The sequence below is a fragment of the Helobdella robusta genome (assembly GCF_000326865.2).
Source record: "Helobdella robusta unplaced genomic scaffold HELROscaffold_6, whole genome shotgun sequence".
NCBI lineage: Eukaryota > Metazoa > Annelida > Clitellata > Rhynchobdellida > Glossiphoniidae > Helobdella > Helobdella robusta.
The window spans coordinates 2,607,276-2,620,393 of NW_008705330.1; the positions used below are offsets into that span (position 1 = coordinate 2,607,276).

At 30.8% G+C, this 13,118-nt stretch overlaps 2 protein-coding genes across 2 annotated transcripts; both read right to left on the minus strand.

The window, feature by feature from the left end:
* Positions 1–2,133: 2,133 nt before the first annotated feature.
* On the minus strand, positions 2,134–7,959 carry HELRODRAFT_95625 (hypothetical protein). The gene is made up of 2 exons (XM_009029210.1): positions 7,659–7,959; positions 2,134–3,659 (listed from the first exon to the last, which is right to left on the minus strand). Exon 2 carries the CDS (start codon positions 3,651–3,653, stop codon positions 2,784–2,786), a length of 870 nt encoding a protein of 289 aa, XP_009027458.1. The 5' UTR covers positions 3,654–3,659; positions 7,659–7,959; the 3' UTR covers positions 2,134–2,783.
* Positions 7,960–9,092: 1,133 nt separating this feature from the next.
* HELRODRAFT_68699 (hypothetical protein) lies at positions 9,093–12,604 on the minus strand (the record flags this gene model as incomplete). The annotated part of the gene is made up of 2 exons (XM_009028946.1): positions 9,093–9,302; positions 10,757–12,604. 2 exons carry the CDS (start codon positions 12,602–12,604, stop codon positions 9,093–9,095), a joined length of 2,058 nt encoding a protein of 685 aa, XP_009027194.1.
* Positions 12,605–13,118: the final 514 nt, after the last annotated feature.

Here is a 13,118-nt window from a genome sequence, read left to right on the forward strand (position 1 = left end):
TCTTCAATTATTTCAGCCCTTAATTGATTGCCAATGAGGCTTCATATTCGTCACAAATATGATAAGATAAATAATTTGCATAACCGCGTCCTTACTTTGCATATTTTTGTAAATGTAATTTTAAAAATTCATTATATTCACTTTACTGTTAAAAAATTTTTTTTTAAACTTCTCTCCAATAATACTCTTCTTTCTCTTTTTCCAGTAAAAGCTGAGCTTAATGCAGTTGATCTTTTGTACAGAGTCCTCATAGATAACATATGTTCTTTCGAAACTTCATGGTCTGATAAAATAGCTGTTACTGATCTCAAATTTTGAAAGCCAATAATTAATTTAGACTTTTTACAAAAAATGCAAGGGTAACAGTAAGCACACTAACTAGTTTTTTTCTAAAATTCCATTTGACTTTTTCTTATAAAAATTATCACTAGAGAGCCCTCCGCTGTAGTAAACATCATCATTTTCTTTAAATACCTATTCTAAACTTTCTATATTTCCTAAATTTTTTGGTTTATTCTTTAAATGGCTATAAAGCTATATCATTAATTTCTTATTTTTTCTTATTAAACATTCATCTGTATTATCTCTATCTGTTTTCCCACTTTTTGTTCATCAACCTGATGTTCAATTTCTTTTTCACTTTCTTCAACATTTTTTTAGTCTGTGACATGGTTCAAAAGAAGATGCTGATGGTACAGTAATACTATTTCGATAACAGATATTTATGAAATGCATACTTCTGACTTTCAACCAACTCTTGGTTTTTTATGGTTTTTTCCTCTTATCTGCCCTACTTTAATATCTTTTCATTTTGTGTTATATACTTTGATATCTTTTCATTTTGTATTATAAAAAATATTGTTCTAATTATTTGTCAAAAAGTTTATTTAAATAATATTTGTTAAATAAAGTTATATGTTCAAGAAGTTTTGTTTAAATTTCATTGATATCATTTTTATTTTGCCCAATACTAAATATAAATTTTTCCATTTGCTTACAGAATAATAAAACTGATAAAACATGTGTATTTATATTAATTAATTAATTAGTTAATTAATTAGACTTAATTACGTTTTAATAGCAGTAGCATCATCTACCAAGTCTGATAAATAATATATAATTAATTATAAAAGCCAATTGTTAAATTATAGTGAATTTATTTAAATATTTTTATATTTTATTAATAAATTTCTGTATAGGCCTGCTAAACGTTTTAATCATTTTATTTATTTTTTATTATTTATGTTATTTCCGTGGAAATATATATCCATGATTATTTCAATCGATTTTTTTTTTTATTATTCCTTAATACCTCAGTCAATTTAATTTTTTAGCCTGTTGCCGACGAGATCCACTGGTCGTTAATGGTCATCAGAATACCAAAATTCAATATTATTTTCAGAAATCTCAATAGCGTCAAATTCTGCTAAGAGGCATGTATGAAATGTAATTATAAGAATCGTTGAAAATTGAGATAGGCAAACTAACAAAAATATTTTGCGTAAAGAAAGAAAATTGTGTTTAAACTTTTAAACTGAAGTAGATGTAGTAATAAAACCATTTTTTTTACTTCAACGATGTTTAACATTTGTTAGACATTGGTTTGGCTGAGCGTGAATTTAAATGAGTTCCTTGATATGATTGTACAAAATGAGATAATATCGCATGTTCAAATAAAACAATCGTCTATTTAATTTGAGATGTATACAACAATTGCGTTCAGCGTTAACATTTCAGAAAATTTTCGACTGACGGTTGCAGGATTAGGTGAGGTATGTTTTTCGTTGCGGTATTTATTTTGTGTTGTTTGTTTCGATCTGCATACATTTTTGACGGATAAGTTTTTGCTGAAAATGTTTCAATAGAAATAATCCTAATCGTACCAAGTGTACCAGAACACAATTTATATATGTATATATATCTATGTAAATATTTAAATATAAATCTCTTTCTATATATATATATATATATATATATATATACGTTTGTGTGGTGTGTGTGTGTTGGTAAAAGACATAATTTTTACAATATTCTAAAAATTCTACCAAATGTTTGACGTTAATATGTTTGTAGTTCAATTTTTCTCACTAAAGTTTTTTGAAAGAAAAATCGAAAAAACGAACTACAAACATATTAACGCCAAACATTCGGTAGAATTTATAAAATATTGGAAAAATATATATATATATATATATAAGTCAATTGATATTTTTGAAAAAGGGGATAAACTGTTTAGTTCGAATCGTATGACATGTTTCAAATTAGTTTTAAAGATTAAAGGTTACTTTTTCTCTTTTGCATTTGCTTCAGAGGTTTCAACGACAAACATACACAGCGTATATGAATACGAGTGTAAACCACGCAGCATACACATTGCATATAATGAGCGGGAATCTCTTTGTATTCGAACCCAGTCATTGCAATAGAAAGACCAGGCGCTTTTAACCATTGTGCCTTCACGTACCTATGATTTATTTCATTAAATGATAGTTTGATTGGTACGAGCAAAATTACAGTTGTTCCATTAACTAATTTATAAGTAACTATTTCCTAATACAAATGAAATAATGTTTACCATCAAACGTTGCGTCCTTTCTAAGGTATTTTAATATAATGATCAAATTAGTTCACATTTTAACAACGATTGGTAAATAAATATTTTGTAAATTATGCCAGTCTTTCACATTTTTGCCATTTATATATAAAAATATAAATAATAATCTTCTGAGAACTGTTTAGAAGAGAGTCTCAACGACAATGCACCCCTTTTACATTTTAATTTATCAATAAACTCCGTTTTCGGCAATGCAGTTATATAATTTTTTACTCCATGGTGTCGGAAAATTATTTGAAGTTGGAATACACTTATAAAAATCATTCGTAATAACAGACATGTCTTTAGTGGAAAAGGGGGTTTCGTTACAAATGTCATGCACCTCGAAGGATGGATTCGGTGTGCAGGGGATTGGGAAATGTTTGTTGATATACTGTTGACTGGTTTGAACGCAGTGTTGCGAATAGTCCGATATTCTGTTATTCCAGCCCATAATGAATGAGTTAGATGCTATCCTAGCGTCGTTAGTGTTGAGGTTGTGTTTTAAATTTTCGTGCTCATTAATGCATGGTTTGTTGATCTTTGCGAAATTGTAGGTGGCGTTGCGTAGTTGGTTTCCCGCGTTAGCGTTAGAAGAAAATAGACTTGCGTTCGTCTGAGGCATACAGTATGAGTTTTTATTTCTACAAAAGATGCTGTTGAAATCGTTATTGTGATAGCGTGGTAGATAAAAGTTGCCATGCAGTGGGACGGGTGGCTTGTACGGTCGCTTCATTCGTCTTCGTCTTCTGAAATTACCCTTTTCAAACATATCTTCAAATTTAATGGACTCATCCAAGGCCCAGTAATTACCTTTTCGTTCGCCGCCGCCTTCTCTTGGAACTTTAACAAAACACTCGTTCAGGCTCAAATTGTGTCTTATGCTGTTTTGCCAGCCTTTTTTGTTTTGTTCAAAATAGGGGAACTTTTTCATGATGTACTGGTATATTGCACTCAACGTCAACCTCTTCTCCCTGGAGTCCTTGATGGCCATCGCGATCAGGGCGACGTATGAGTAGGGCGGCTTCTTATCGGCGCTGCTGTCTTGAGACTTTGACATTTGAATCTAAAATATTTAAAAAATATAAATAAATATTATCTAATTATTTTATTAATTTTAAAATATAATCAAAAACATTAAATTTGCAATTAACTAAGATTTTTAATTAGAATTTGAAGTATAATAAGATAGAGCAACATCTGAGAACGAAGTTTTTCTTTACAGATAGTGCGCTAGTACGGGGAGTGTGTTAAATGATTGAACTAACAAGTTGACTGATTGAAGTGACATGCTATTATTTCAACAATCTACACAATCTTAGAAAAGAAGATAGATTTTTAAAATTAATTAAACCCGTGTTCAATGTTCATATAACGAAGTGCTTAATATCGAAAAAAAAAAAAATCGAGAAATATGAAACTTTAGGTGAATAATTTTGACAGCAAACAAAAGAGAAATTCACAAGGCATGTGCTGATATTCGATCTTTCCAGACGAGTTTTTGAAAAAAACAGTTAACTAACACAGAAGCAAATCAAATTGTTTAATCTTTATGTTCGTATCATTTAATTAACTACTTGCTATTTATTTAAAGATTTTTACATCAAATCTAAAATCTGAGTTAATTAATGAATGTGGCCTCATTATCACTACCACATCTCATTTTACGACATCTTGGAATCTTATCTTTCAACAAAACTATGTTTTACAAATATTTAATTTTTGTATGAGGCTTTACCTGTCAAATTTCAAATTTTTTTTTAACAAAGCCATTCCATTAAAACATTTAATTATACCATCTAATTAATTATAAAGAAACATTGAAACATCACATTTAAACGCTACGGTGGTTAACATTATGTTATAAATTACTGACCAATTACCCTCAAACAACAGCCACCTATATTTATTTCAAATAAAAACGTTTAACTAATGTGATATCTGCGTTTGCTTTTTCTGGCCCTTTTCTCTGGAAGTCTCTACTTCCTTTTCTAACTACTTCTCCATCACTTGCAAAGAGCTGATCTCAAGACTCACCTGTTGGAAAAATTCACTGAGGTGCGCTGTTGAATATCGCGGAAATAGCGCTTTACAAGTTAATTGATTGATTGATTGATTTAGTGGTTTCTAGTGCATCCATGGAGCATGGAGCATGATCCATAAAGTTTTTTAGTAAAATCTCAATTTTCAAAAATGTATGTAAATGAAAGGTTTTCAACAATATAATTATTCTATAGGTCGTTTTCGTCATGACGGATTGTGAGTAAATTGAATGAATGATTTTGCAATAATGTTCTGGTCAATTATTTTTCATGTTTTGTTTTATTTTTTAATTCTACTTCTACTTTATAAAATTTTGTTGAATGAAAAAAATGTAAAAACTTGATTCAACTCTAAATGTAAAAATGCATTGATCTATTAAACACCTCAAGTCTTATTCTTTCTCTCTCTCTCTCTCTCTCTCTCTCTCTCTCTCTCTCTCTCTCTCTCTCTTTCTCTCTCTCTCTCTCTCACTCACTCACACACACACAACTTTGTTTAGTATTTTCATTTTCCATCGGCATAAAAGTTGCAGAAGTAACCATGTAATTGAGTATTTTGGAGTCAATATTGTAATCAATTATGTTCGGTGTGAGTTGACTAAGAGATCTCTTATTTATTTACTCAGAAAACCCCATCTCTAATAAAGGTTAAAAGGTTAAAAAGGTCAATTACACTCTTCCAAAGTTCAGAGGAATCAACAACACGCCGCAAACATGAATACATGCTAAACTACGCATCACATACGAAGCATGTGATAGGCGAGGATCTTTTTGTCATATTCGAACCCGGTTATTGCAAAACAGCACCGCTAGGCCGTCACTTTACGCTACTTTTTACAACAATATTCTTATCATGTTTAAGTAATTTAATAAATGCTCATGTACGTTCGTCATTAAATAAATTTGTGTAACTGTGAGTTTAGGTGTGGTTGATGTTTGATATATCAAGCTTTGGCTAAAAGTTGTTTGCTCTCTTTAAACGGGCGTCCAAAAGAATTTATCTGGTTATTCGCATTTTTAATGGTACAGTAGGAAAATGTTTCGCTATCATCAAAGTTTTTAACAATCGATTATCACGTACTAACTTTGTTGTCGTTGAAATATTTTTTATTGTAATAAATTAAATTTGTTCTGATTGAAACTTTCTATCAGTCACATTGCATAATTAAATATACCTATATTCAGAGTTTATTGTTGATTCGCTTTTATAATCAATGGTTAATAGTGACATTTGAAACCTCATAACTTCACAAAATTATTTTGCACATTTGATACATGGCATACGTACATAACAATTTATAACATAAATACGAATGAAACGGTTGGGAGACAGGCTCGCGAGGGGTTTGCGAGCTGCTAGGGGTTTGCGTTAGGGCTAACTTTGATCGAGCTTGATTGCAAATTGCGAATTCTGTCGGAATAGGAATTAAAAAAAAATTCCTACGGAATGTCGACATGTCGAAATTTTACAAAATAACTACGATCAAGCGCGATCAGGTTCGGATTCAGACGGAAATCGTCGGAATCTGACGGAAATTACAGAAAATGAAACAAAGATGATGATAGACAGAATTCGAGTTTTAAAGGAAAAATGTTTTAATTTAAATTTTTTATTAATTCATTCAATAAAAACAAATATTTATTCATAATTTTACGAATGTAACAAACTTAATTTAATAATGTTTGAAAAGATTATTTTTATTTACATATTTAAAATAATGAAAAATTTCTTAGTTAAATTATAAAAATGTGTCATCAGTTAAGAATTTACAAAAATTCTAAAATTAACAGAAAAAGTTGTACCAAAATTCTGTGAAACAATTTATTTGAAAAATAAAGATGAAAAAATGAATTATTATTTCTTTCCTTGTTTTTTGGCATTGGTAATCGAAAATTTTTGCAATCCATCAGATTAGCTGATATATGTGACCGGTAAAGTAGTGGATATTCAAAAGTTTGATAATGGTTGAAAATACGGAAATATCGTAGATTCCGAAAAATTAACATATTTCAGAGGTAATCCGACGGATTTTGTACTTGATCGTATTTGATCCTTGTTGATCCCATTTGATCGCACAATTCTGAAGCGGACGTAATTTTTTTTAATTTTGACGATCAAATTTCGACTTTTTTTAGACAAACGCAGATCCCTATCATCTGCCTTCTTTGATTAAAGCATCGACATTTCCCGGAACATTTTGAGCTATGTCATGTCTAATCTTTCCACAACCAGTGGTTCATTACTTATAGTCTTTAAAAACTTTAACACATATTCATATTTTGAACTCCTACATCATCCTGGATGAAAAAACTTTCAGATATTTTAATTTTAATATTTCTAGTGTTTTTAATGTAGTGTTGCAAATGGACATTAAAGAATTTTATTTGGGTAAACTTTATTAATTTTGCCTCAATAAACAAAATCAAAACGCGAGAAGGCTGATACGACTACAAACTTTGTCATTAAACACTTTAACACTTATTCATATTTTGAACTCCTACATCATCCTGGATAAAAAACTTTTAGATATTTTAATTTTAACATTTCTAGTGTTTTTAATGTTGTGTTGCAAATCAACATTAAAGAATTTTAATTGGGTAAACTTTATAAATTTTGCCTCAATAAACAAAAACAAAATGCGGGGAGGCTGATACGACTACAAACTTGATTGAACATACTTCAAATTTGAATGAAGCATTTTACAAAATACAAAGACTGAATTATTTTTCAAAACATTACTGAACAATTTAACAAATTAAGTAGGAATAAATAAAGCACCACCATCCTTTCGTAAAAACTTAAAACTACAAATATATTAAAAACTGTTTGAAAATTCTGACAGTGCTTAAAGGAAAATCTCTATGCCCTGAAACGGTTTCGAAAATGAAAAATATTTTGCATTTTATTTCAAATGTATACATCTGATTGTTATATTCTTTTTAATTTAGCGATTTGTAAGACAAAATATAAAATTTTATGTCTAGAATAATAAAATTATTAATAAAATGATAAAATAACGTACCTTTTGAATTTTTCTAAAAAGAAAGGCAAAAAACTTTTGCTGCTAATCAATCACTTCCTCAGTTTCAACAATTTTGTATTCCAACAATCATGACCGTGGTAGAGTTAGTTATTTATAATCGTTATCTAATGTGCAATGTAAATATTTAAAGTATGTAATTTAATAAAATGAATGAGAATTTATCAGGTAGGTGTGTGACACTTAGGATCAATCAAATCTATTCATTTAATTCAATGATACTATCGTCCAACGTACACTCAAATAAAACATTTGATTTTAAAAATTGAAAACTATTTTGTTCTTTAAAACGTAAAGATATAACTGACGAAACGATGAAGACTAAGTTAGGAAATTAACAGGCGCTAATGCCAATCATGTTATAGACAGACATGAACTCATCATATGATGGAAACTTAAATAGAAAAGGATGGAAAAAGTTTGATTGACAAGAAACAGCTGCACAGAAATCTGCCTGGTAATATCAAAATTTGCATTGTATGTATATTGTAACAGAACAAAAACTCGCATGTTATTATACAAACAAATTCGCATAAGCACGTTAATCAGCAATAGAGTGCAATCCAAATAAGTTTACATTTACAATAACGGTTTATTTCAGATGCAAACTAAAAATATAAACATAACTTTATTTTTCATTGGATAAATATTATAATTGAATTGGTGGTTTTCTTCATTTAAATTTTTGAAAAATCATTGTGTCAAGTAAAAACACGTGACAGGAAACATTTCGAAACAGATATTATATAAATAAATGCACGAATTGATTCCGTGTATCAATTAAAGGCGCTTGTACACATACAGAACATCACGCACGCACAACCAATCAGTTACGATTCAAGCGAACTTAATGAGTTTCAAAATGATTAGTGTGCAACAGGGCATTCTCCGAGCGACGCTCAAGAAAACAAAAACACGATTCTCATGATGATATCGGACGCCTGGCTTTTGGCCGACGAATAAGAAGCGGCCTCCACCAACACGACCCTTGATTTCTCGCTTGTTATCTCCTACTTTTCAAGTCATTTATTATGATCAAAAAATTATCAAATACTTCGACAGCGACAACAGACGGCTCTGACATCTTATACCAGCTTACGAAGTAACTATAAATCAAACATAAACGCAGATAGAATAGGTGCGCATACGAAAAATTTTTATGCAAGTTTGATAGATTTGATCCTGGAGGGATCATTGAAGGCTGGTCAATTGATCAATACGATGAACGAAGTTTTTAAAAGCAATGCGGTAACAAGTCGTTCAAAGAAAAATTCATTAAAAACATATACGACCACAATTCACATTATCACAAATGCACACATGCTGACAATGCAATATAATGGCAGAACAAACCATTCCAACAAAAAATCAAATGCTGTAAAAATACATTATTTACATATACGAATTGAAAAGGAATTATTTTTTTACGAGTCCTTTCGACGTAGGATAGCGGTTTTTCTTTCTTTTAATATTAGGATAATCAGAAAGAGCGTTGGAGGACGAATCATTAATCACGTCACCGAAGTTATCCTCAATTAAAGCGGCATGTAAAACTGCTTGAATCTTCGGCGCTATTGTTGGACCTTCGTAATCTTGAGTCGTACGTGTCGGCAAATCCAATTCAACCTGGTTAAATTAATTTCATAAAAATTAATTTATGAAATACATATATTACATACATATATATGTATGTAATATATGTACGATCCATTAGTAACATTAAAAACCACGCGTGCACGCTCAACATTTGGTGGTGGTATTGAGCCACACAGTTAAATAATTTCAAATAATTTCGTTAATACCTATTTATTATAATTTACACTTTACTACAATTAACAAAACAGATCTAAAAATCTACAAACGCATCTGGGTTAATATTCCTTTTGTCTAACAAACCACTAATCTAGTTTCATACTACTGTAGCGTTCTGAATAACGTCAAGCGGAAAAATATGAGTGATGACTAAAAGCGGCTGTTCTGGAGATGATGATCGAATTCGAATTTAAAATGATTCCGTGTTTTAAACGCAAAAGTTTATGTGTGGCCTTCTTATTGGCACCTCCCCTGCGAGTAATGTAACATGGAAGAATAATACCACTATTACATTTAATAAAAACTGAGTTTTTTTTAAATTTAAAGTTGAAAAAGATGGCCGAAGGTGACGAGCCACAGAAAGTCTCGACAATGTTGTAAATCTCGGTCTGAAAATTGATTATCATGGTTAATCTAAAAAAATGCAAAGCAGCGCACACCATCGTGATACAAAACAGAAAATTTAACAGAAATGTAAAATCATAAACCTTTAAAGCTGTATGAGGAGAGGGATCTAGAAAGGGATGGCATAGAGGTGACTCGATTGAAACATGCAAGTTGAAAAAACACTCATATCAGCTACAAAGTGGTACATTAGGCCAGAGGCATGAGCGTGGAACAATCTAACTAGCGATGCTGCTAAAGCTGAACCAGCAAATGAGTTTGGAAGAAAAGAGTGCTTAAAAGATAAACTTCCTTAATTTTTTAATCTTAAAGAAATAATGAAACCCATTAAAAACATTTAGAAAATTGCAATTTCAAAAAAATCAATTGACGAAATAAAAGCTGTGAAAAGCTTTCAGCCACGAACCAACTTAATGATATATCTAAAAAACAGTCAGCTGAATTGGTAGTTTAAGTCAATTTCCATCTTTTTAAAATAGGTTTTTAAAATAATAAATGAAGAAGCCTACCTAGATATATCACACAACAGTCAATGAGAATACCTACCTTGATACATCACACAACAGTCAATGAAGACATCTACCTTGATATATCAAACATTAGTCAATAAAGATGCCTACCTTGATATATCAAACTTCAGTCATTGAAGATACCAACCATGATGCATCACATGACAGTTGATAAGGCCGCAAACCTTGATGTGCAACAACCAAGTCAAAAAGCCTACTTTTAATTGCCCTCTCTTGAATAAGGAATGATTTTCAATCAACCACTGCTTTTCAATAAGAAACTACGAATAAGTGCATTAACATAAACGATAAACAATGGTTACAATTACAATGACCATTTGAAAAGTAACAAACTTGTATGAAGTTATCCTGCATGTAGCCATTAAGATCATTTTTGCATTCGAGATTGAGGTCCAAACAGTTTTTGTTTTCACCATCAGATTTTACAAGCCAGTTTTCTGCATTCTCATCATAAAAAGTTTTCAGAAGAAATAATTTTTTATCATTATGTGGTATGAAGTTTTCAATGATGAGTGACTTGAGTTTAACTTCACAGATCAAATCATTTATCGTTTGTTGACAATTCTCACGTTCTCTTAGATGATCATTTTTATCATCAACAATTTCATTTTTGATTGTCTGCAGTTGTTTGAAAATTTTTTTCAACTTTTTTGTTTTTATTTCAGCTTCTTGCTGTGAAGATGTGTAGGTTTCAAAGAGATTTAAAGCCGTTTCTTCATGTTCTTCAATTTTTTGCTTCATTTCTTTTTCTTTTCGTTGGTGTTCTTCTATCTGCTTCTTTTTTAGATTTAAAGCCATTTGCTGTTCGTTTGTATGGTCAACTATATTTCTATTTCCAGTAAGCAACTTGCTTTCCATTTTTTGAATTTTTGAAATTAAATCTGATTTGACTTCTTTTTCTTGTTGAAGACACCTTTCTTTCTCATTTAAATCAGATAATAACCTTTCTTTTTCTTCGGACAATAAGTTTTGATCATTTGCTATTAATAACTTTTCAGATTCAAATTTCATCCTCTGTTCCTGTATGTCATCATCTTCAGAAGACACATCATTTGCATTAGCTGTTTTCAAACCTTGTTTTAAATTACTGGAGCCAGTTTTGCTGAGTGCCTCTTTCAACCTTTTAATTTCCTCTTGAAATTTTCTAAGCAGTGCATCCTTTGGATCTTCATTTACGTGCGGCTTATTTTTTATGTTTTTGGCTCGACTGGCATACCTCAAAGTCGTAAGTGTCTCATCTAAATTATAATTAGCAGGACCAATGTTTGCAACCATGACTGTTTTGGCATTCCCCCCAAGGGAGTCTTGCAGAAGCCTTGTCAGTTTTGAGTCCCTGTAGGGTATGTGAGTATTTTTGGAATCGACCAGGGCAGATATAACATTGCCAAGGGAGGAAAGACTCAAATTGATTTTCGTTGCTTCTTTTAGCCTATCGCCCTCTGCATTAGTTTTGCTTTGTCTCTCACTACCAGCCAAATCAACCATATTTAATTTTCCAACTCTATAATTCTTTCCTTCCTCGTTTTTCTTGTCCTCACTGCATTCGATTGTGATTATGAATATAGCATGCGACCTTGAGCTCTGTTCATTCATGTTAGTCGAACCGACTGAACGATTTTGGTTGCCAACATCCATTATCTGCAGAATCTCCTGCTCATTTTTGGTAACAAATGATGACAAATCTTTGACATAAACACCACTTTCTGGATGTTCTCTTAGCTCCAATCTGGCTTTTTGATCTTTTGATAACAAATCTCTGATTTCTTCCATATAAATTTCCAGGTAAGAAGCTCTGACTAAAAATTCAAGATCAGTGGTGCAAGAGATGTAATTGAATATGTACTGGAAAGAATTAGGTATGACACCTTGCATCTCTTGGTTGTTTCTAAGACCCTGCATTGTGAATGTTTTGCCAGTACCTGTTTGACCATATGCAAAAATAGTTCCATTAAATCCTTCAAGAACAGAATGAATAAGGTTTTGAAATGTTTTCTCAAAAATATCTTTTTGGGATGAATTTGATCCATAAACTTGATCAAAATAAAATTGTTTGCCTCCTTCAACTTCAATCATATTTTTGTCTGAATGCACTTTTACGACATCAGCAAAACCTGATTCAATTTCTTTCTTGTCCAAGGGTCTGCATCGGACCACAACTTTGACACATTCGTCTTTTGACATTTGGATATTTTTAATCTAAGAAAATTAATAATAAATAAAATATAAATAATTATCAAAATCAATTATCAAAATTAACAAACATGGCAAAATAAATAATGGAATCTGCAAAAAATTTAAACCTTAATATATGTGAAATAGGATAGTCACATACACACACACACGCACACACATACTGATACACAAGATGAATTTTTATTATAATTTATTTTTTTGGTTTTATAAAAATTAAAAGGCCATGCTCATTCCATTTAATTTAAACAGTCAATTCAAATTTCATATTTATTTACATTTTTTCATCTTTGTTTTGATTTGCACATTCATACATTCATATTGCTTTAATGGGCAGCAACTGAAAAAGACTTTCATTAGAAATGCTTCAGAAATTGACAAAATTATTGTCTAGTATAAATGTAAATATAACATATTAAAAATTAAAGCAACATTGCAGAATTTGTTTATTTATTATTTATTAGTAGTGGCACGTTGTAGGTAGGTGCTGTTGTGCTGGTAACCG

What these genes read in the sequence shown, in the direction of transcription:
- HELRODRAFT_95625 (XM_009029210.1), bottom strand. Translation starts at nt 3,653, where the DNA reads ATGTCAAAGTCTCAAGACAGCAGCGCCGATAAGAAGCCGCCCTACTCA.